Source organism: Anoplopoma fimbria, chromosome 17 (assembly GCF_027596085.1).
Source record: "Anoplopoma fimbria isolate UVic2021 breed Golden Eagle Sablefish chromosome 17, Afim_UVic_2022, whole genome shotgun sequence".
NCBI classification, from domain to species: domain Eukaryota; kingdom Metazoa; phylum Chordata; class Actinopteri; order Perciformes; family Anoplopomatidae; genus Anoplopoma; species Anoplopoma fimbria.
The window spans coordinates 18,990,436-19,015,266 of NC_072465.1; the positions used below are offsets into that span (position 1 = coordinate 18,990,436).

Below are 24,831 nucleotides of genomic sequence, written 5' to 3' on the forward strand. Positions count from 1 at the left end.
GGGGGGTTTGACATGTTTGATTTTTTTTTCTTTCAGACATTTCCCTTGCAGTGCTTATCTACAGCTTGTCTAGAGCTTAATCTGGTATTGGAATGATCATTACATTGAATGTGTTTCTTACAGTTTCAAAATAAGCATCTTTTGTATTTAGTTATTCTTTTTCAAATATTTTATTCAGTCATCCGTCTTTCAAAGCCGGTGGAAATGTTTTAAATGTCATCCTATCTGATCCCATTATTGTATCTATAAAGTCTCATCATAGATACAGACGAGGCATTGAAACCCTTTCAAACTACTTTAAAAAGGAAATGTCAATATCTAAGAGTATTCTTTTTTCCTTTTTTAGGGTTACTGCGATGCTGAACTATGAAATGTAGTTAAATAAAAAAAACAGAGCCAACACTCTGTTGTCCTTTATCATATTTATTCTTAAAAATGAGTAAGCAGACAGTTCAAGTGTCCTGTGAATACCAAAGTGTGTATAGAACAGTACAGAACAGTAAAATGCCTTTCATTTTTTATTATTATAACAAGATCTTTTGAGCAACATATCAAAAGTCAAATCAACGGTTGTATTCTTTTTAATACAGCAATTCGTTTTAAAACATCTTTTTTGTCAAGAAAAAAAACAGATTTCTAGAAGGAGATGTAAAAATATACATCAACATGATCAGTGTTAAACAGAAGGCTATAATTTCCAGTGCACACAACTATTAACTTGCAAAAACATCAGTGAGGAGGTGATAAAGTCATAATGCAACCACGCCAGCGGGACCAATCACATGTTTAAGAGGATGTCAAAGCTTATACAGGAGGGGCTTCAGTCACTAAACACTTCCTCAATTTCCCTCATTACTAACTCGATCACACACTTCCTCAGCTCATCAATTCCTAATTTCTTCCCCTGCTTTCTTTGCCTCCTCCTGAAAAACTGTACAGAGAGAAATTTGAGTTTCATCCCCTCAGATGCTCTGCTCTGATTGCATTTTTATCAGGAAATAAAGAACATAGGGAAGAAAGAATGGGTGGTGAGAAAGTCAGATAAAGCAAGGAAGGGAGGTAGGAGGACAGCTCAGAGTCATCTGAGAGCTGATTGGATAAGGCTGTAATGAAATGACATTGATCTGAACAATGAGACCAGCTCATTGACTCTTACCACAATTAAATGGATGACAGGAACAGACGGTGCTTTCACTCCTGCACCGGCTCAGACAGCAAAATTAAACGATGTATTATTTCAGTTTGGTTCAAGAAACACTAATCAATAGCAAGACTATTGCTGATGCATAAGTCTACGATGTAAACACAAAGCATTCAGTTTTATACAAGGTGTGTGTCATTCCTCAAGCAGTGATAAAGAGAAGTCAAAGAAAGAAGTGGAAAAACATTGGAGGAGGACAAGCAGAGGTTGAGGATGAGAAAGAAGGACAGGGGGAGAAAAGAGAGAGAAGGGTAAAGAATAAACAGAGGGGGTATAAGAGGACAGATGGGACAGATGAAATGCTCATCTGATGGCCGTACATCTTCTCTTTTACAGGCGGAACAGGAAATATAAATGCAGGGATGGAAGCACGTCTGTCTGTCACTCTGTGTTAGGCTCAGCATAATTGCTGTGAAATGGCAGATACCCACGACTTATAGGAGGGCGGCTAGAGGAGAGAGGGAGGTGTGTTTTTAGACTCAGCCTGCGAGTCACTCGTTATTTGTGGCCATGTTAAGCTTTGTAACTCAAAACAATAGATGTCGAATTTTGTATTTCTGAAAGAGGAATGCTTTTACAGGTTTTACTATTAATTTTCCTTCAACGTTACTCTGAACCTCCCGAGAAGATTCAGATAACAACGTTGAATTCAAGTAAATGAAAAACACTGAAGGCCTAAAAACCGTCACAGTCACATCTGGTTCAGATAGTGTATGACATTTTGATGGCCAAAGTCTTTTTATACAACTAAAGTTTGACTTGGGTATTCAGGGTTTGCCCTCAGTACTCAGGAATAGCCTCAGTACTTACACATACTGCAGTATTCTCCTAACACACAAACTATGTAGAATGGTCCCCAAGCTGCTACATCTTAGATAACATTTGGGTACCTACACGCACAGCACTTTGCCAATAAAGGTACAGCTTAAGTCTTTTGCAACACAGCACATTGGTAACATTCTGCAAGCCCAGACACTAGCGTGACCAGTACTGACAAAGTACCAAGACAAGTTTTAACCATATATTGTATGTCATCAAACAGATTTTAAAAATATTAATGGTTAGAAAAGAAAGAAACAGCTGCTTTACTCACAATGTTAACTGGAACAAAACAAAAAAAATTGTTATTAAAGTTTGTGCAAAACAGAAGCAGACTACGTAAAATGTGATAGCTTTTGCTTTTTTTTGCTTTTTTTTTTACGAAACAAAAATAACACCTTGAGTCATTTGTATCATTTCCTGTTTTGTGTAGTTGTGGATAATGTTGTTGTTGTTTGCAGTAGTTTTCTTTAGTTGGACTTATTGTGTAGAGGGCAGGCAGCTTGGTCGGTCAGACAGGCGGTTAGAAATGTGTCTCCTTTTCTGAGACGGTGGATATTTTCCCATCAACCTTAAGTTTTGCATCATTGGCAGCATAAGGACTGAGGGCGGCGAGCTTCCCTCTCATTTTCAGGTCTGGGCTGGGAGTCGTCAACTTCTTTATTCTCTGCAGAGAGCATCGGGAGAGCGAATCAAGGTTATCTTTCAGTCTCCCACAGGAATGCTTAACAGCATAACAGCATTAAGCAAATACATTTCATACATATAGTCACACGTTTGAAGGTAATAACAAACAATAAAAATGTATCCAAATATAAAATTGAGATGTCTGTGCCAGCCTTTCATTTGTTGACAAATACAGTCAAGACGATTTTTATGATGCATCAACTAACTAACTAAAGTCAGGGCACTTGGGGGATGAAACATTGAATAAAAGAGCATGGAGACACTCACACAGTTTGTTTCATAACATACTGTATATATATTATATCAAAACACGAAGTATGTTTCACACTCATCTGACAATGTCATACTGACTAGCCAGTTAAATTACGTACTAACTGAATAGCCACTGTCCAAATACAGGACTGCATATAAAAAAATATGAAGCTGTCAGAAAAATATTGTCATTAAACACAAACACATATAACCAAAGTATAGTTATCAATTTTTGTCTTTTGATATTTCTACACTACAAAAAGCATTTGTATGCCATGTGTATTTTATTTCAGACATGATGACCAACACATCACTGGTATCATTCCTCTACATGTCATTATGCCTCAGGTCTACTGAGAGCCAGAGGCCACGACTGATCTTATCACATCAGAAACCTGCAATTTGTTCATCTGAGCCTCCCTCAAGCAGCGATGGGAGATCAACTGTCTCAAAATCCCTTTGAGAAAGTCAAATAAATACAAGAACTGGATTATTTTAAGTAATTTCCTTCTATGCAAGGTGATACAGGTTACATCCCTGGAATGAATGAGTCACTAATGCTATTCTGCTTTTAAGAACTTTACAACTGTAAATTAAAGTCTTATCTACCTTATATCTATGAATTAGAATAACCTGCTAGATTAGTTGAAAACATAAAGGAAGGTTCTCTATGTCACCAAACTGTTACCTTCGCAGCTTTTCCTGTGCAACCATCACTACTGTAAAGGTTCTTCATAAAACATCACATTTCTGGCCTTTTGAAGAAGAAAACAATCTGTTTTTTATGTGGGAAACAATATTTTTTTCTTAAGATTGCAAGTTGTAGGGTTTATTTAGAGACTACTGATCATCAAGAACATTGGTTGATTGATTTTAAAGTATTAACTGGTAGGTTGAGGTTTTATAGTCGATTTGACAATGACATTATAGTTAAAGTTATTGCAATAAGGCATGAGCATTACTGGGGGTTTTTTAAGTGAAAGAAAACCTTGTGAGATTTGTCCCTGTGTGTATTTGTACCTCAGAGAAGGTGCCAGGAGTCTTCCAGATCATATAGATCATACCCAGAGGGATGCAGACCATCGAGGACATGGCCATGAACCAGCCGATACCGTAGCCCCAGTCAGGGTATGTGTACACGTTGTTGTACTTCAGCGGCTTGTATTTAATCAAGAAGAACAGGAAAATTGCCTGCAGAAATTGAAGATAAAATCTCATTTGTAAATGTTGTTTTTCGTATTGTTAGAAACAAATGCGTCTATTGATTACTAAAGGTTGCAAATTTTGAATTCATAGTCACTATGTTGCTGTAACAAATACTAGTCTAGTAAATGTAAGGCCACACACAATGGAGCCTTCATGTAAAGTACAAGTCATGTGAAAAACAATCCAAACACATCTTTTTAAAATGTTAATACCTTTACCTAAGCCCAGATATAAATCAAAGCTGTTTATGCGACACTGTTTTTGACAGTGTTTTTGCTAATATCAAAACATTTTAAAAACCTAAATCAAAAAAACATTATTGTTTTATACTGGATATAAAATCAGGTAAAGGATATAAGTTGATTGTTCACACAAAGTCAGAAGTTCTTGCTAACTGAACCAATAACAAATTCAACAATTTTATTCCAAAAATAAATAGTCACATTTATATAATGTATATGACATATGATATGATATATTGTCGATGCTACTGCTGAAGCCTGATTTTGTGTCTGCAGTCGGACTCACAGCACAGATGCCCGGGGTCAGGATCATCCAGCACCATTTGATGAAGAAGACAGGTTTGTAGCCAATCATGTCCTCAATATTTGTGTAGAATCTGTCACTACCTGAAATGCAAAAACGTGTCACTCAGAGTTTCTGCATGTACCATCAAAATAATGGTGAGATTGATGTCTTTTGACAGTTTAAAAGATAAAGGCCATCTAAACAAAGCTGCTGAATAGATGTGAATGTGGATAAAAGGAGAAACAGACATTCTGCATATTTATATATAAATATATAAAAATATATAAATAACTTATTTGGGCATAATGTCCACTGCATGAGGGTAAATTAGATAGAAAAAATGCACTCCACTATGTTTGCTTAATAAAAATATAAAAAACATTTCACACTGCTTCAACACTATATCAGATTCAATGTCTCACTAAAAATATTTGTGTGCCTTGTATAACACTGTGTGATGCATGTGTTTGTGCCCATTCTCCAGCAGAGGGCAGAGAAGAAATATTAATGCAGCAAAGAGGGTAAAAGCACGATTCAATGTTTGTGCAGTGGCCTTTCTCTGTGCTGAAACGTGTGACAATTAACAGAAGAGAGACTATTGTTATCTGAGATGACAAGGGGGAGAAAATAAACACAATTCTATGAGATCTCTTCTTACATTTCAAGTTGAGACTGTTATCTTACCATACACCCAGCCAATACATATGGACTCAAATATGGCCACAAACAGCAAACACATCCCGCTGGCAGCGTACGCGTCAAACAGCTGGAAGACGTACATTCCTCCCTGATGGGACAAGACAGGTGTCAGTTCTCTGTCACAGACACTGTGCATGCATCAGACTTGGTTCAAGTCTGATGCATGCAAGTTGAGTCATGTTTTCTTAATTTGGTTTTCGGAGCCGATGTCATAGCGACATTTACTAAACTAATGTAAAAAGCAACTCGACACTGATATTTCTTATAACAAAAATGAGGATTTGCCCCAAAATGACCAAGGTTCATTGCCTCAAGAGGTTCCCAGTACTAAGCTGCTTTGGTGATAATGAAACATCTATGCTTTAATCATTGTTGTTTCTTTGGAGGGCTATTTAAATCCAAACTACAAACTGTTCTTTAGTGGTCCATTTTAGCTCTGATACACTGAGAACATGTTTAAGCAATGTACAGTAGAAAAGCAACTTCAGCTGAGTGAATGATAACCCTTTTTTTTTTTTTGCATTATAACTGAGGTTCATGCCCATTTTGGGAAATAATCTAATTCGATTTACAACACTAATATCTGTCAGTTCAATATGTAACTAAAGCAAGCAGCTGGTTAATTTAGCTTAGAATAAAGACTGGGAACAAGCTAGCCTGATGGTTAAAAAATACAGCAGCTCTAAAGCTTACAATTTAACACCCCATATCTCGCTATATGCGTAAAATTTGACCTCACCATGACGACAAAATTTGTCATCGTTTCCCGCTGTTTCAGTTCTTTGTGTTAAACTAGGCTAACCGTCTGCTAGCTGGAGATTTTAAAAGGACATACAATATATATGAGTGGTACCAATCTTATCATCTTATTCTCAGCAAGAAAGCAAATATTCATACATTTCCCATAAATCCATTAAAACGTTCCATTGTTACAGTATCATTGGTGGTGGGCACATGTTATCATCCACTCTATCTACCCTACCTCCACTCAAGACAACCCATTTGTGCTTTCATCTTCCAGTAACTGGGTCATCATGAATAAAATCTCACATGAATCTGGGAGTAGGATTACATCTCAGCTCTAAACTTCTCATAAACAGCTTAGAGCATCACCACAATGTCTCAGTGACTGTCTTCATCCTCATACTTTAGCCGGCTGTTGAACTTCACTCTTAGAGGACCTTCTGAATGGTGCTTTACTCTAGTCCTCTTGCAACATTTTATTCATGATGCCTCTTTGGTGGCAGAAAAGAATAAAGTGTCTAGAGTATAGGTGCTGCAAGACGAGTAAAAGCCGAGGGAAAAATTGGTGGTGACAATGAAACAGCCTAAAACAGCATAAAGACTGAGAAAGTCCTGTACTTTAATATTGCATTCAATTATTTTCCCCTGTTTCCTGGCCATAATGGGCCACCAGAGAACAGTGCAGCATGTTTACAGTGGGGATAGATGGAGTGCAGTGCATATGGACACATGGAAAGCTTTTAGTGGATGAAAGACCTTCTTCAAAGTATCAGGAACCAGATTGTCTTCCATTATTATGACTTAAAGATGAAATGTTTTAAAAAGCACAGCAAAGCTGGTAACATGAATATAGCTCTAAATGGATAGCAGACCTTAAGGATTCAAACATGATAAACTCTGATTCAAATTATTTTAATCCAACAGGTCCACTTTTTTTATTATATGGATTGTTGACCTTTATCTAGAATGTACCTGGCTGGGCTCCATTTCAGACTTTAGACATAAATTGTTGGTTGTGACGATAATGATGGTGGTGAGGATGATGATGATGATGTTGGTGATGGTGATGGTGATTCTGACATGCCGACATATAATGAAAACAAAAACATTTTGTGTAGGTAAAAACTCCCCAGAAATAAGGTTGAGTACACTTTGAATGTACATTTAACATATTACCAAGTAGATTCTCATATGTCTTGTTATAAAAATATGTGTCAAGTAACTAAAGACATCACAAACTCAACAAATTTTTTTTGTGCATGTCAAATCATTCTGTTTAAATCCAGTAATGCTGATAAAGATTAGGCTACACTAATATTAATAGTGTTTGTAGAATTAGATTCTAGTGGGCGCTGCATGCGATTGTTTCTGAAGCGTGTGATCCAAACATTTCCAATAACTCCAGAGCGTTGTTAATTCTAAAAGTCAAAATCCATTGATTAAAGTGTTATAATATCCAAGATTCACCCAAAAAAATGTATCAAAAGAAATATTTTGGTCAATCCTTATTTGTTGGCGTTTAGCCTTTCAAAAACCAAAATTTTTGCTCTGGTGAAAAAACTATTTCAACCTCTAGCTCAACCAGACCTCAAAGCCAGATTGGTTTAACCCATGTAGGCCGAGTCCTTGGCAGTTGCACCCTGTTAAATTCCGACACGTGTCATCCCCTCTCTCTCTTTTCCCTTTCCTATCATTCTCCGGTGCATTAAGGCAATCAAGGAAATCTTAAAAAAAACAAAAAACGAAACAAAAAAAACACTGTTGCTCTCTTTCTTGCCGCACACAGGTGGCACGCATCTGTGTTAACATAGCAGTCTAGCAGCAATCTAACAGCACTATGTATTACATTCATATAACCACAGTAACAAATAATATACATTTTTTCCATGTTTTTTTGGGTGATATTCAAAATTTATTTAGGAACCTCAAAAGGAGATATGAATGTTTTGCTTGTTTCTCCTGATGATGCAAACATGTCTTCCTGTTAAACCAGTAAATAACTGTTCTTCATCGTTTAGTGAATATTTTTTTTCAAAATACAAAAATGTGTTCCCTTAAACGTTAAAGCTGTATCTATAGCTGAGTCTTACCTCCATACACATGATGAGTCCTATGAAGAAGGAGACTATAGACATGCCCAGAATCAGCAGCTCTCTGCGGTAGCCTCTCCTAAAGGTCTCTGGGTACATGTCCACCACAGCTGTCACTAAACTCTCCACACACACAAACTGCAAAATAAAATAAACAAGATAATTGTTTCAATGGAAACATCCTTGAGTTAAGTTATAAATTAGTTGACAAAACAATACTATGGTACAGTTCATACAACATACTGTAGTTATTCAATAGTGGCTTAGTATTCAACAACTAAACAAAGTTCAGTGTTCAATTCAATTCAGAGTAACTTGACCCGAAACATCAAATCAGTTTTTTTTTTACTTGCACATCTTTAGCAACCTTTGCATTTTTACTAAAAAGTTATAGATTCTCTATAATCTCAGTATTATCACACCAGTGGTCCTCACCTGACTGTCCAGACCGAGGAAGATGAGCATCATAAAGAAGAGACAGGCCCAAAGTGGAGACAGAGGCATCATAGTAACAGCCTTTGGGTAAGCAATGAATGCAAGACCAGGACCTGAATCACAAAAAAAAACATAACAGGGGTCTTTTTAGAGTATAGGTGAGAGTTTTCAAGAAATTCAACACAGAATTATGGCCTTATACTCATAATCATAGCATGGTCCATAAATCTTTGAACTTAAAGCCGTTTGACAGTGCCTTAAATTTAACAATGTTTTTCCTACGAGTCCATGTAAGCAAAGGCTTTAGGCTTTATCATTTATTATACTAATTTTATCATTGGCAAATGATTGTGGTGTAAGCAGGATTATTCCAATACAAACACATTATCAAAAATCAATGCAGACGCTAGTAAACCTCCACTTGGCAAAGTGGTTTGAATATCTCTCTCAAAAAACGCTGTCTACACATTAAAGGCAGATAGATGTGTAAATATACTATATGTGCACAAAGTGGCACAATACCTGATCTTTGGGGAAATGAATGAAATGAGATGAGATACAGCTGTAAAATTGATTTAAAATAAGAGGTGGAATGCAATTGCGTTATTTAACACCTTCATTTTGTGACAGACCCTTCAACACATTATTTAAAGCATTGAACTCTGTCCTCACCATGCTCTGAGACACACATTTCAAATCTCTCGCTCTGTCACATTCACTAAATCATTCATACTGACTTGAATAAATCATAATACGGTGGTCTAAGAGCTTGGGTGAAGTGTGTGGCGTTATATAACTGGTTATGTTTATCCATTTTTGCACAATACGATGATTCAGAAAGGCTCTCTCTAGTCAACAATATGCTAGAGATATATGATATAGTATATGGCCACATTACAGTTCTGGGACTTGATAATAGATTAAAAACATTGTTATTCTCTCACCAGATTCTGCCACAGCCTCGATGGGAACATTTTGTTCGTAGGCCATGAAGCCCAGCACAGAGAAGATAGCAAAACCTGCTAAAAAGCTGGTGCCGCTGTTCAGACAGCAGAGCATGAGGCAGTCCCTGAGGAGCAAGTCAGACAGACAGAGAAGGAGATCACACCTGTAAAAGCTGTCCCCGAACCTTTCCTTAAGGCAACGCAGACTTTTTGCCTTATACCTTCTCATGCACGGAACTACTGTGTGATGAATGGAAACTGAAATGATACAGTATGTGGCAATCCATTCATTCTTATTAATCACCTTTTAAAAGTGGGGCTTTACCTGTTTTCTTATAGGCCTACCTGTAGCAGTTATTGTTGTAGGAATTGTAACTTCCCAGAGCAGTGAGACAGCCCAAGCAGATAGCATAGGAGAAGAAGATTTGGGTTCCAGCATCCACCCACACCTTAGGAAAACGTGGAATAAACATACAGTAAATTAACTGAGAACAGCTATAGTTTGAGAACCTTTTAAAATTGTTAAAATTCCACTTCATTGATGCTTCTCTGCGTATTGTAACTCACATTATACATTTTTGTGAGATTTTTTAATGAATTAAATCACAGAATTACAATAAGTATAAAAGGCTTTGCCATTCAAAAGAGATTACCATGGTATGTCAAGAGGTGACTATTATCTGCTCTAATGGAACCCCACATTTCTTTTGTTACTCCTCATCTACCTGATTTTCATTATCTCAATAACTTTTTAATGAAATCATGGCTCAGCTCAACCTATTTCTTTGCCCACTAAGAGGCACACAGTGGAGCAGCATAAATCATGGATTGACATCCTAAAAGTAGATACAAAATCTACACCAACTCTATTCCTCTCTACTGTTTGGTGGGTGTTAACGGGGGACAGCTAGAGTATGAATTAGGGTTTACTTTAAAATTCAGTACTTTTTTCCAATGGAATTTGTTCGTTAAAAAAAAGTATATATATTATATTTAAACGCACTAACACTCAAAATTAAACCGTGATTTATGCTTGTTGCATCTGCAAGGATGAAAGAATGCAGAAGACGCGATTCTCCAATCACACTACCCCCTACAGTTTGAGAGCATATTGGTTTGCAACGAGGAGCCTTGATAGAGTGTAAAAGAACTAAACGTTTCATAATCATGATTCTGCTTCAGTCATGTCTGTATGGAAAGCATAACTGAGGTTTGTGATGGTGAACATAGTCAACATTATACCTATGCAACTTGCAATTGTTGGCATTTGCATTGTGAGCATGCTAGTATGCTGACATTAGCATTTAACTGAAAGCTACACTGCATTTCAATACAGTCTCACAGAGCCGCTATGGCTATAGACCAGGGGGCCCAAACTTTTTTCCTGTGAGGGCCAAAACTGAATCTTAATGTTGGGCCATGGATCAAAAGCAAACACCTATCGTACTCTACTTTTCAGATGCAAAATGGTAATCAGATCCCAAGTTCCCTAATTGAATATTTTTTAAGCTTTTACATGGTCAAATAACAATCCACATTTCCATTTTAATCCCAGCGTACAACTTTCTTTTCAAGCATCTCAGAACAGCCGCAAACAAATCTTTCCCTATTATGGTGCTGCAGTGTCTCAATACAAACCAGTTCTTATGTTATGTTTATGTTTTCACTCACTCACCGCAAAAACACCAAAAGCTGCACTGAATCTAAATTATCACTGGTTACACCCCAACCTATTGAAAAGGCTGCAACATCTGCAGTTTTTTTCCTCTCTGATGTCCTGGGACGTATCTTAAATGTGGTGTGTTACTGTTTTCTGTGACAGGCTGATTTGGGAGAGCAGAGGAGAGGGCTTTTCTGTCAGCAAAGTTTAGCTAGGATTTTGCTAGTCTTTAGCTTTAAGCATGTGTTTGGTACTTTAAAATAGTTGCTTGTTTTGTTCAGTTAGATACCTGTTTCAATGCAAAACAGTTCATTATTACATTGCCAGTAAATGTTTGGTGATAAGTAAGGATGAAGTGTGATGCAAGAACTTTATCACCTTCTTTATCCTGGCTTATTAAATATTTAGGTATAATGTGGATGTGGGTCAAAGTATTTTGATTCACAGGCTGCATGGGGATTTACACGATTCTTCACTAAGACAGTGAAGCAGTAAAATGTGCTTTATGAAACTAGTTTGTAGTTCAGTACAGGACCCTAGAACCCACAGGATAGCATGGTGTGCTGGCGAATTCAAACTTAATGCAGCGTGGCTCTTTGAAAACTCTCTCACATCACCATTCAGCCACTAATCTCATTTCCCCACGAGAAACAATTAACAAACGCACGGTCTTCGCTCCCTCCTGGGAGTAACCACGGTAACTTCTGTGACCTCACAAAAACAGGACTGTTCCTGTGGAAGAACAGGCCTTTCTCCCCTAATGTTCATTAATGTTCCCTTTAGTTCACCCTCGGCTGATGGCCGCACAGTGCAGGAAAACCTTAAAGGCCCAGGCCCAGAGAGAATCATTTGTTGATGTTGTGCCTAATTTAGCCGGCTTGTGTTTGGTTATGTTGAGACTGTGGCTCCATGAAACTTTTCTACTGTGTGAAAGCTGGAAGACATTGGCTGTAAGATAGCCTTCTTGTAATTTAAATGTACCAGTATTGGGTCTCCTGAATTTGCACTCTTTGTATATTGAGATCCATACAGTAGGCCATCCTTTTATGTAAAGTGCTGAAGGATATTCGGCTGAAATTAATCAGTCAGATTACACTCACCAATTAACCTTGTTCCCATACAATGAACGTCATTTTAAATGTATCAAATAATCATCACAATATATTAGATTGTACAGATGGTGCGAGCCTACAACAATGAGTCAATGAGGGATGTTCTTAGCTTCTGCTAAACAGTCAAATGTGTTCTCCTACTTCATTGCTCGCATGTTTACGTCTTAAATGCAGATTTAGGGTGAAGACAGAAACTTTCCAACCTTTAGCAGATAAATGTGTCTACAGTCTTATAGTGTCGAACTCTACTGTACATCGTTCTGCATAGTGAATATCAGACATCCCAGTAAAGTAACAAAAAGGAAAACACATCAGTTTTCTACCCATTACAGAATTAGATGTGAAATCAGGGAACAGATCACATGAAACTGGTTACGTAAGTTATAATTTTACGAATGTGAATATTGCTGCTGTCATGTAGCAATCTGGTCTTCTAACTTATTAGTCGGTGATGTGCTGTTGAGTTATCTACAACTATTGTGTTGATAAAATGCCTTAGATGAACTGCAAACAACTTGGTTGTAGAACATTTTTTATCTTTGCAGTAATCTTTGCAGACATTTTGCATTAAGGTTGTTAATTTAAATTAAATGTAAATTCATCTCAATGAAATCAATTTGAAAATGAAATACTTGATAGTTCAAATTACACATACAAAAAAAAAACATCATGGCAACTAAACAACACAAAAGTTTGATATTTTTTGTGTTTTTTCAGCTCAAATCTTTACTGTTTTGATTCACCATCACCACTCTAAAAGTATTGTTTTGCATCTCTTTAGGCTACAAAGCTCTAAAACTCCCACTGTACCTGCTCAGCATCTAACAGTAGGGACAAAGTTGACGTCTTTAGCTTGTTGCTGGATGTGTAACACTTTCATCATATCAATATTATGAGGTGATAATAAGTCCCATACGGCTCAAGTGGCAGAACATGAGCTATTGCAGGTTTAAGTTTGGAACTTAACAACAAACCCTGAAGGGACTACCTGTACCTGAACATTGATTTTAACACATCCATTGAGTTGCTTATCACATATTACTGTCTGGCTGATTTCAGTGTTGTCCATCTCTTTTGTTAAGTAAGGGTACCACACACAACAACATGTTGGGCCTTGCTGTTTTTGTATATAAAGGGAAAAACAAGTTCTGATGCCAAAAATAAGGAGGGTATAGGATTGACTAGTATGAGGCTGCACAGACACAATAGCAAGAGAGTTTCTGTTATAGCACATGGAAAGATAACAAGGGAGGACAGAGAGTGTGTGAAGTGCAGAGAGGAGGAGTGATGCACAATGCAAGGTGATGGGGGAGAACGAGGACAGAAAGGTATAGGGGGAAAGAGAATTGTGAATGCATGATGAAGTTCAGGGGTGTAAAGAGCGGGTGACACGCAGCCTCACACACTGCACACAGCCTGGTGAACAGAACAGAGCCCTGATTATCCCTGAGGAAGCTAATTTAATATCGGTGTCAGAAGTAATGTCTTCCTCTGGCAGACAGCAGCAACTCTTTATCACCCTCCTTCACTCTCGCTGTGCCTCTGTTTGTGTCTTTGTTTGCCAATCCATTTTGTCTCACTCATTCACCATCTATCTGTATCACTGTTTCTCTCTCTAACTTAACTGAATTCACAGAAACAACAATCATCTCACTGGACAACAAGTGGAAAAGAAATCATGTTATAGGCTTACTTTTTTGCATTGCAAATGCATAGATATAAAAATGAAATATAACTAGTAACAGGCAGTTTATCAAGAGTTAATGTTTTAGTCTTTATATATACTGCATTATATCATCCAAGCCGGGATCATGGTGTGATACTGTATGTTCTTAACGCCTTTTCTCACCAAAAGGAGCTGCTTTGCCCAATCTTGCTTGTCTGTCTGTACAGTTACATACTGACTCATTTTCTAGACATTTCAGAGGCAATAACGTGTCCTTGTTATCGCATCCATGGCGTCTCACACCATGGACCGGCTGTTGCCATTAAGAGTTTAAAACAGGTGTTCAGACAGGATTGGAGTCTGAACAACAGGAAGTGATCAAATGTGATATGTTGTCAAATGTGCAAGTTGCAAGAGAGCTACTTATTTTGCAAACATGAAAAGACAGGATAAATGGTCAGAAAAAAAGGCACTACATCGCACTGAAGTTGTGTACTTGGGTGCATTGGTCTTCAACTCAAATTACCTGCAAAGCCCCTCCCCCCTACTGTTGATACTTTTCGTTTTCCGCAGCACATACAAAGTGTACAGTGATTTTTGATCACAAATTTTTCATAATTTTTATTTACTTGCCTGCTGAAAGTACAACTGTGATCAATAGTTTAACAGCTGAAGCTAGCTGGCTATATCTGCTCCATGAATTGAAAACACAGTCTGCACTTGACTTTTTCATGTTTCTACCCGACTCCTTGTCGCATTTTAATGCTACTTACTCAATACTTTCCTAAGGTCTAGGCTAAAGCTGTATGTCCCAGGCAAACTTGGAGGTAATTATAGATTACTAGATAGATTACTACTGCAAGAGTTAGCTGCACATGCTAACGCTTAGTGTTTATATTACGGCCAGTAAACACAGTGTTATCTCTTCCTTATATTTTTGCTCTTGTGTTAAATCTCAGATATTGCTCTTGCTACCATGCACATCACTTCAACATGCAGAGAAATCCAAAGCTTGACAGGTCTGCTGAGCCACATAACAATTGTTAAGCTGTGATTGAACAAATGCTGCTTGAGGAAGGGGTTCAATGAGCGGCCAATTCTGAAGTCATGTCTTTCTATCTGTCTATCCATCCATCTCTCCTTCCATCCATCCATCCATCCATCCATCCATCCATCCATTATTCACTGTTTCCATTCTTTTCCGTCTTTCTCACTCAAACTCTACATCTATCTTGATTCACGTTGTCATGAGACCCCATCCACTGTCATTTTTTTTGCACTGTTGCCTAGCAACCTGAGCGGTCTACCTTTTCCAGACGAGGTCATGGTGTCTGCTCTGTCTGTGTGTTTGAGTTGTATGTTAATGCACCACCTCTATTAGCCTCAAAACCTGAACTTTCAACTCCTCCAGGCCCTAAAAACGTTTTATTTAAATGACCGTTGATCATCTCATCACCAGCAGGAAGTGTCAGCTCTGCTATTATAATCTTGGCTCTATATGACTGTAAGCCAGAGTAGTATCAGTGCCACTAGAGAGGAGAGTATAAATGAAGCCAAATGTTTATAACTAAATTAAACAGTTGCATTTATTTAGACCTTTGCCACAAGAGATGTGCCATTTGGCAAATAGTTTATTTCTGCATGAAATAGCCAAGTAGTTGTTTTGTTTGTATTGTAAATTAACATGTATTTGGTAATATAGGTCATAAATAGTGAAAGGTGTATAAAAAAAAGACTGATCCCCCATCGCATTACAGTTACAACAACACCACCTGTCCCCCTGTCAGCTAAATGTGTGAGGTAGGGCTATCCATTCATTCCCATTATCCTCTATTAGTCTCTGTAAACCTTCCTGCTTTACTTCGGTACGGTCTCCCTCTCATAGGTAAGCTGACAAAAACAGCCACAGGTTTAGAACAGCGCACAAACACTTCCTTAAACTGTCATTAAAAAATAACAGAAATATAAGTTGAGGGCACAGGAAGAATATAAACAAGGGAGATGATTTTTTTATTTGAAGTTTCAAAGGTGTACACTATTTACCATGACTTATATAAGGTTGGGGTTCTACAGTTTCCTTGAAAAAACAATATTGCTGGACATTTGTTTTTTGAATCATATCAACCTGTGCAGCACAGTGTATAACTGTTAGTGGTGGGAGTCACCAGAGGCCACATGATATGATTTTTTCACGATACTTAAGTCACAATACAATATTATTGCGACTTTGGGTTATACTGAGTATTGCGATATCAATCATTGCGATATACTGCAGTATATTACCTATTTTCATTGGCAAATTATGCAGTTTATAAACATCAGTTTTATCTTATAAGATAAGATCACTTGGTTCATCTCACTTCAGTTCATTTCTAATAGACCTATTGCCAATGAACTAAAACATTTTTTTATCAACATCAACTGTTTCATTCCTTTTTGTTTTAGTCATCTTTAGTGGTGATAAAAAAATCTTAACATTAGTAATTTTAATGATGTATTATAAGCTGCTCAGAGCTAGTGTCACTCTCTAATCTCTATTTATATTGCATGAAAACATCTCCTTCAAACAACTGGATTTATTCAAGTTTCTCACCAAAAACTACATTTAACAAGATTACATTTGAACACATCATGATGACATTATAATTTACTTCCAAAACTATTTTTTACGGAATTGATCTTGAACGCACGACAACGTAATTCAATGGAGCCTCAAATCTAGGCCAATGACGATTTAGTAAAACTTTTTTTCACACTGATTGTGAAACTGTGTAATTTATACACAGTACAAATGATTCCCTGATCATATAATATATCCAAAATGCCACCTGCATCCAATATTCAGATTGCAGATTCTTAACCTGTTTGCTATAGATGAGAGGGATACATTGGGTCTAAGCCTACCTGAGGGTCAGAGAGACGTGACATGTCCGGGTAGAGGTAGAACTTGATGCCGTCATATGCTCCTGGCAGAGTCACTCCTCTGATCAGCAGGACCAACAACATGACGTAAGGAAATGTAGCTGTCACATACACAACCTGCAAGTATAAATATGCAGATTTTAGAATATTAATTTATGTACAGATCATAGAAATACACAAGAGACACAGAGACACTATCAGAACTCAAAGTGAAACTGTGCAAAGCAAAAAACCTGCCAACGATAGTCTGAGCTGATTTATGTTGGGCTTTAACCAACAGGGCCATGTTTTGCAACTATATAAATACATTGTGTAGGGTATATACAGTACAACATCTGGTAGGGTTTCATGAAAAGCACTGGGGTCAATACCACTATAATAAATCAGTACAGTACAGTAGCTAACCATCAAACCAACGCTCCCTTTTTTATTTAACTATTCAGGTTTTGCAGAATTGTGCTCAACATCTCAAGACTCTTAGAAACCCCTTGAACAAAGACCCTGGCCACTTGGAAGGCAAAGGCGGGCAACATACATCCCCTGGCTTGCTGGCATCCAGTCAAAGTCCAATTGAGGGCAGAACAGGACAGAACAGAGCCAGGCCAGGAGGCTGAAAAGAAAAGAAGGCTCCGCTGGCCCCGTCTCTTAAACAGGAGAAGCCCAGAGGAGTGATGCTGGCAGTGTGGGAAAATGCGCTTTTCTTTGAAGCACGTACAGAAGTGCATGAGTGCACACACACACAACTTCATTCACAACACTGAAATGGGTGTGCACATACTACAGACAAAGATAGAGTAGGCCATTCACACGTACGGGCCAAAACACACATCCATAAACGAATGCACACTACAATTAACCGTACAACCCTGGTCATATTATAACTGCAAGCAGCATTTAGATATGAAGCATTTGATGTATTGAACTTCTTCATCCAACTTTCAGATCCGGACAGCTCACTTTTACTGTGTGGGGACAAGTGTGACCGATGTGAAATGCCAGCTAAATCTTTAGTGTGCCCTCAACCATTCAGAAATTGATAACATTCGGCTTTACGGAATATCCTGGACATCTTTCACCTTGAACAGTGAGGATCCACAAGACTTAATGAGACTGTCCACACTAAGCTTTGATAATCCTAGCGTGGACAACAACTGTGGGAAAAGTTGTCTCCTGCTCAGAAAATCCCTCCTTTAATTTGTCAAATAAAACGATCACACATCCTAAACCTTCTTGCCCTCTTTCTCTCCATCACTCTGGCAATGAAAAGGACAATATTCAATCTCTCCATGCACTTTTGGTGCTCCACATGCTCCATCCAGCTCACCACGGGTAAACATTTAAGCCACCACAAATTTACTGGTCAAACTTGCCCCTGCCTTGCCGTAAATCTAACAGGAGGGCTTAAATGTGAGAATGGCTGGCAAACACAGCCAACAAAAGCAAACAGCTTAGCAGAGTCGGAACTGAATGGGCTGTAGGGTCTGTGGAGAAGAAAGCACTTCTCTCTCTTGCGATGGGTGGCTGTGGTTTATTTCTCATAGCAGGAGAGAGAGAGAGGCAGCAGAGGCGAAGGCTGAGGGTTTACTCTGCATGCCCCTCATGAACGCTCTCCTTTGCTCCAGTGAATACAGGAATCAATCTTGGACCGGCTGCTAAAGCCCAGCCATGAAGAAGCCTTCTCCCCTCTTACTTCACAGCCAGACAAAAGACACTTCAGGGAGATATAGGCATTGCAGCTTGGTTGTTTCCCCCACCCCCGTAATGTAGAATGTGAACCCATTCATTTTTTTCCTCACACACCTCTCTTCTTTTGTCTTTACTCTCTTCTCTTTTTTTCGCTCCATCTCTAACTCTCTACTCATTCTGGCTCATTAAATCTAAGAGGAGTTTCTTTAGTGGAGCAGAGTACCCAAAGCAAGGTGCAGCGTCCTCACTGTCCTCCTCGAAGCTGCTAAAAGAGACTCAAAGGACATTAAAATCGAATGGGTGATGGGAGGAAAGGTAGAAGTAGGTCGAGTAGAGGCATCTTTCGTCCTGTATTAGAGCAGGGGAACGCATTGGATACAACCGAACCTTTTACAACCAAAGTGAGAGCTGTGTCCGTATACTGGCACAAAGTTAAACATGTTCAGAGGGTGTTTGCCTCCACCAGGATTGTCCCTTGTCACCAATCCTGTTTTCAGGAGCAGGATTTCAAGGCGCACCCGATGGGAGGAGATTGCCCGGTATGGGGACCTTAGAATTGCATCCGTGCTCTTTGCAGATGATGTGGTTCTGTTGGCTCCTTAAAAACTTGACCTTCTGTACGCACTGGGGCGGTTTACAGCCAAGTGTGAAGAGGTCGGGATGAGAGTCAGTACATCCAAGTCTGAGGCCATGGTTCTCGGCTGGAAAACCATAGATTGCATCCTCTGATTTACTCACTGCCCGAAGCAAGGGATTCAAGTATCTTGGGGTTTTGTTCATGGGTGAAGGTATAGTGGAGCGGGAGATGGACAGGTGGTTTAGTGCGGTATCACCAGTGCTGTGAGCGTTTTACCGGACCTTGTGGTGAAACTTTCGATTTACCAGCCGACCTACATTCTGACCTTTACCTATGGTCAAGAGAATGAATGAATGAGATTGTGGAAATGGGCTTCCTTTGTATGGTGGCTGGGTGCAGCCTTAGGAGATAGGATGAGGAGCTCACACATCCGGAGGGAATTTAAAGTAGAGCAACTGCTGCCAGCTGAGGTGTCTTGGGCATCTGATCAGGACGCCTCCCTCCATAGTCCAACCAGTAAGAGGCGCCGGAGTAGACCCAGAACACGCTTAAGTGATTGAATATCACGTCTGGCCTGGGAACACCTCAGGGTTCCCAGGACGAGCCGTAAAGTGTTGCTGGGGATAGGGACATCTGGGCTACCCTCCTAAACCAGCTGCCCCCGCGACCCGACCCCGGATAAGTAGATTAAAAACGGTTGGATGAATGGATACAGGTGGCCTCTTGTGATTGTGTTGTTTCGAGGACAAGAAAGGAACGTACTTCATCTTGTCGCTGTTTAAGTGTTTAGGATGAAAATGAAAACTGCTCCAGTGAATTAAAAGAGCAAAGTAGCATGCACACGTATACCTGCTTAACACATTCATATACAGATTCCTCCATCATGAGTTGGACGATGTGATAACAGCATTACACATATATGTCCTCATGTTTATGGTGTGAAAACATTGTGCAATACTTATTTGCTGTGCTTGCAGTTCAACCGCATAGATTTCCTCATACTGACAAATAATAGTGAACATGCATTACTCAGTCTCACCTTGCCAGTTGACTTGGGTCCCTTCCAGATGCAGAAGTAGCAGATGAACCAGGCCAGGGCAAGGCACATGGCGAGCTCCCAGCGCATTCCCCCCATGTGCTCAATACCATCTGAAATCTTCAGTACTCTGCGTCTGATTTGGCACAGAGAGCACAGGTGATTTACAATTTAGTTAATACTCTTGTGTGGCATTAGTAGAAGTTGTTGTAAGCACTTTCTGAAGAATGAGATGTGGATGTATCGAACATAGAACCTTCAGTAAGTCTTCAGGTATAAAGTGCAAACTGTGCAGCTTATCTTACAACACAGAGAAAGGATAATGAAAAATAGATATTAGCTTGAAGCTTCTCAATAAAAATATGAATGTACTTTTCTGGTTAACCATAGTTTATAGTTCAGTTCATGCATTATCCAACCCTTCAAAGTTTGTCTACTCCTGAACATCAAAACACTGTCCCTCACCCTAGTTGGCATACTATACCAGCTGACAATATAATGTGCAATGACTTTCTAACTTTGATCACCAAATGGCCTTTATTGTGTTTTATTGGTTCCCCATGTACTTGCCCAGTCACTCATTAACATTGGCATCCTTACCAAACCATACATCTACTTTCTGTCAACGACTCAGAGAGCCACATAACATCATCGGGAAGAACCAGCATTATAGGATGACCGTAACGATCATCTGTTATTCACTCTTCAACTTCCTCCTGTCCATTATCCTCATCCTGTTGCTAACCTGGAAGTTGAGGATGCAACTACGAGGTAATACGACCCTCTAACTAAAATTTTGAGGTCACTTCCCACCTGCCATCTGATAATTTGAAGTGTCGAGCATCTGTCCGCCTTTTCTCTGTGCTGTTTATTCGTTAATTTGTTGTGGAACTGCACTGTGGAGTCCAAAGCTAATTTCCTAAAGGGACCAACACAGTATATTTTGAAATGGCTAGTTTCAGCATGCTGCTTGGCAGTAGAGAGTAATCAAACCAATATAATCCCATAGAGGGCTTGAAGTCTTTCACTGTCATAGTATAGGTTCAGTACAACTATAATGTTCTTCCCTGCAATACAGGTGTAACAGTGTAGGTGCAATATACAAAGCAAGTTGTCAGCGATTATGACATCATAGCTTGTCAGCGGTGGTGATTCAACAGTGTGTTTCCTGTTTGTTGAAGCTAAGCCAGGCAACATCATTGATGGTGTATGAGAAGTGAGACTTGGAACCATAGAGCTACATGGAGCTGCCAAATCTTTGCCACCGAGTTCACCCCTGGAGCTCCTGACCAGCCATTGATCATCGTGACATGTTCTTGGTGGCCGGCCACAGGCTAGGTCCAACACAGCCCTCCTGGTCATCCGAGAGGGCAAGATGCGAACACTAATGTGTGTAAATATACTTTTGTGTGATCCAAAACGCATATAAATCGGTTTTATATGGGCGCAAAGTGCTGCATATTTCTACAAGGCAGCTACTGTGTGTGATTATGAGTAAGTGTGCAAGTTATTTATTTTTAAGGATTCTGTACGGCTCAAACTACAGCTAAGCAAACAGAAGACAAATATAAAATACCGTGTCCCATAACTAACCAACAAAAAGCGACTAAGATGTGTTATTTAATTTTACCAAAGAAACAAATATTTTGAAATGTAAAAACTATAACTTTACTGCGTCCTCTTGGTTAAGAGACTCCAATAGTTCTGCAATGATATCTTGTGTCTAGTCTTTGGTACAGTTCAAATTATTTGTCCAGACATATCACTACTTTAGTGATGCACTGGTACAATTATTGCACCTATGTACAAAATTAATCACATATGTACGAAAGAATGAGGTTGTTTGTAAGTGTTTCATCAAACTCTATTTCAGTGATTAAGCTTTAATATTTTTAGGAGTAAAGATGGTATGATAAAACTGTGCAACATTATTTTGGAGCCCAAACGTAATGATTCATAAAGATGGCAAAATGCAGCTTGTTTAACTTACTGCTCTGATGTTTGTTTATGCTGTATATACAGTACAACACATGACAGTCTGTCTTGGCATGGATTTAACAAAGCCCGGTTGGTTTCTATTTTTGCCAGAAACATGGTGGTTGTCTTTTTGGCCATTTCCTTTGGTCATGTCTTTCTCCGGGTTAGGTTTATGTTCATGTTTCATGGCTCAAATCTGACGTTTTCATTCCCGTTACACAAATCATCTTGCGTAATTTTGATCTAAACGCACAAATATATATCACATTTTTATTTAGCCATCCGACCGCAATATACATTTTTGGGGGTTTTATTAGATTTGACAGCAGTGTAAACATAGCAACTGGCAGCGAGACAAGAAGTGTGGTCAGCATTACACACTGACAAGGCCTGATCCACTGCCACACACATGGCTCTAGCTGGGAGACAGCTGGCCTACCAGGGCCTGTTGACACACAAATATGAAAAGGGCTGACTAATTATTGGGGGAAAGGTTAGGGGGGGGTCAGTGTAAATCTGGAGCAATCAGAAGCTCAGATTTTCAACATTATGGTACATTAAAGGAGATGCTGTAGACTGCCTGAACTGAAAAAGCATCTCCTTGTTGTGTTTTTATACAAACTGTGATATCATTAATACTTTATACCCACAGAGATGAAAGCCATCATAGTGGTATGCTCTGCAATGGGACTTTGCAAACACAAACAGAGCGTGAAATCTCATATAAAGACTAATGAACATGATAGAACATGAAACGAATGTATTAAAAGATGTACTCACTCCCAAAACTCAATGACTGGAGATGTTGCATTGGGGTTTGTAATGTTGGTGGCATTTTCTCCATAGAAGTCGACACAGTTCTCTGTGAATACAAAATGTTATTACCTTTCAGTGCGTCCTTCAGGTAGAGATTAAGATATGGCATTGCACATTAAAACCTAGGAGGTATTATATATTGTATTTACTCTTGAAACAAAAAAGATGCACATGATCATTTTTGCACACAAGAATAATTCCCTCTATTATCCACTGGTCCCTCCTCCTACCTGTATTCCAGTAGTGTCCACAGGCAGCCCACGGCAGCTCGGTGGTGAAGCAGTTGAAGAGGTAGAAGATGGCCCAGGCAAGGATCACTACATAGTACACGTTGAGATGGGCTTCAATCACCTGCGTTGCATAACCAATTCCTGAAAAGGCAAAGAGACACAGATAAAGAAATTAATAATTATTAATTAATTATGGATACACAGCTGCAGGGATTAATACCTGACCTGTAGCTTGTACAGGTGTTGCAACAGATAAGATTTGTAAAAAAAACACAACAAAAACAAAGGAATTACTTGTGATCATCATGAGGAAATACATTTATATGATAGTGTGTATTGTGCATGTGCAAGAATCAAGTTTCAACAGCCCCAATACTTTGTCTCTTTAAAGTTTCCGATCTTCTTTTTTAAAAGTAAAATCCTGAGCATACCCTGATAAAGGATGGGGAATGCAGGTATTTTCACCTTCAAATAGCGGGCAGACTTTCCTCCAGCAGGTGATGCCTCCCTCACTGGTGAACTGACCAAGGGCAGTCTCCAGGAAAAACACAGGGATACCGCAGCACACAAAGAAGATGACGTATGGAACGAAGAAAGCACCTTCAGGCACACAAAATACAGAGCATTAATCAATAAAAAGTCTGATAAAACTTTAAACGAGTGGTACAGGAGCCATTCACAAGATTCAGATAAAAGCATTCACTAAGATGACTCTCTACTGCAAAGTGAGCTTTTCATGTGATGAATGGAGAATCCATACTGTGCTGTCTAATGGTGTCTAATGAGGGAACCCATCTCTTTCATTGACCAAATTTGTGCATAACGAATGAAATAATAGGGGCCATCATATTTTGAAACTTATCTTGCCTTATTTTATAAAGTCAAAGTTTCTAAAAAACAAAACTGACCTCCATCTTTGGTATGATAAAATGTAAAAAGGACGTGTCTTACCTCCTTTTCTCAGGAATCTGCCTTTTAAAGTTGAATGATCATATCTTATCTTATATTGTTTTATAAGCGTTTCTTTTCTAATCTTGCCTTTTCCATTCTTACTTCTTTACCTCCTCCATTCTTGTAGCAGAGGTAAGGAAACCTCCAGACGTTGCCCAGACCGATGATCTCTCCAGCCACAGACAGGAAAAACTCAATCTTGTTGTTCCAGTGGCCCCTCTCATTGTACTGCCCAGCTTCTAGGCTGGAAGAGGACCCTTCCGGGTCTTTGCCATCCTCTGGTTTACCGTTTATAACGGGCCCGCTCTTCTCAGCTGTCATGACGCTCCAGCAGCCCACTGAGAGAGGGAGACAAAACACAAAGACAGAAGAGTTTTAAAAGGTGACTTCATAACCAAAAACTGAATTTAGTGTCTTTCTCTGGAATTTTTTTTCTTCCCTGCAACATCTGGATGGGACTGTCCCATCAGTGCAAAACCGTGCCCATTGAAAAGTCCACACTTATGTAAGTGAAGGTTCAAATCAACGGATGTCCAGTTAACATTCACTTATAATGCTACTGCATGGCCCCAAAATCAGCCTTTTATCTGTAT

General features: G+C 39.0%; 1 protein-coding gene across 1 annotated transcript; it reads right to left on the bottom strand.

Annotated features, from left to right (window-relative positions):
• Nucleotides 1–2,424: 2,424 nt before the first annotated feature.
• On the bottom strand, nucleotides 2,425–24,559 carry slc6a11b (solute carrier family 6 member 11b). The gene is made up of 14 exons (XM_054616606.1): nucleotides 24,349–24,559; nucleotides 23,753–23,887; nucleotides 23,288–23,428; nucleotides 23,022–23,103; nucleotides 20,268–20,400; nucleotides 16,948–17,082; nucleotides 9,951–10,054; nucleotides 9,606–9,730; nucleotides 8,662–8,774; nucleotides 8,227–8,364; nucleotides 5,378–5,480; nucleotides 4,694–4,794; nucleotides 3,980–4,150; nucleotides 2,425–2,687 (listed from the first exon to the last, which is right to left on the bottom strand). Exons 1-14 carry the CDS (start codon nucleotides 24,557–24,559, stop codon nucleotides 2,544–2,546), a joined length of 1,836 nt encoding a protein of 611 aa, XP_054472581.1. The 3' UTR covers nucleotides 2,425–2,543.
• Nucleotides 24,560–24,831: the final 272 nt, after the last annotated feature.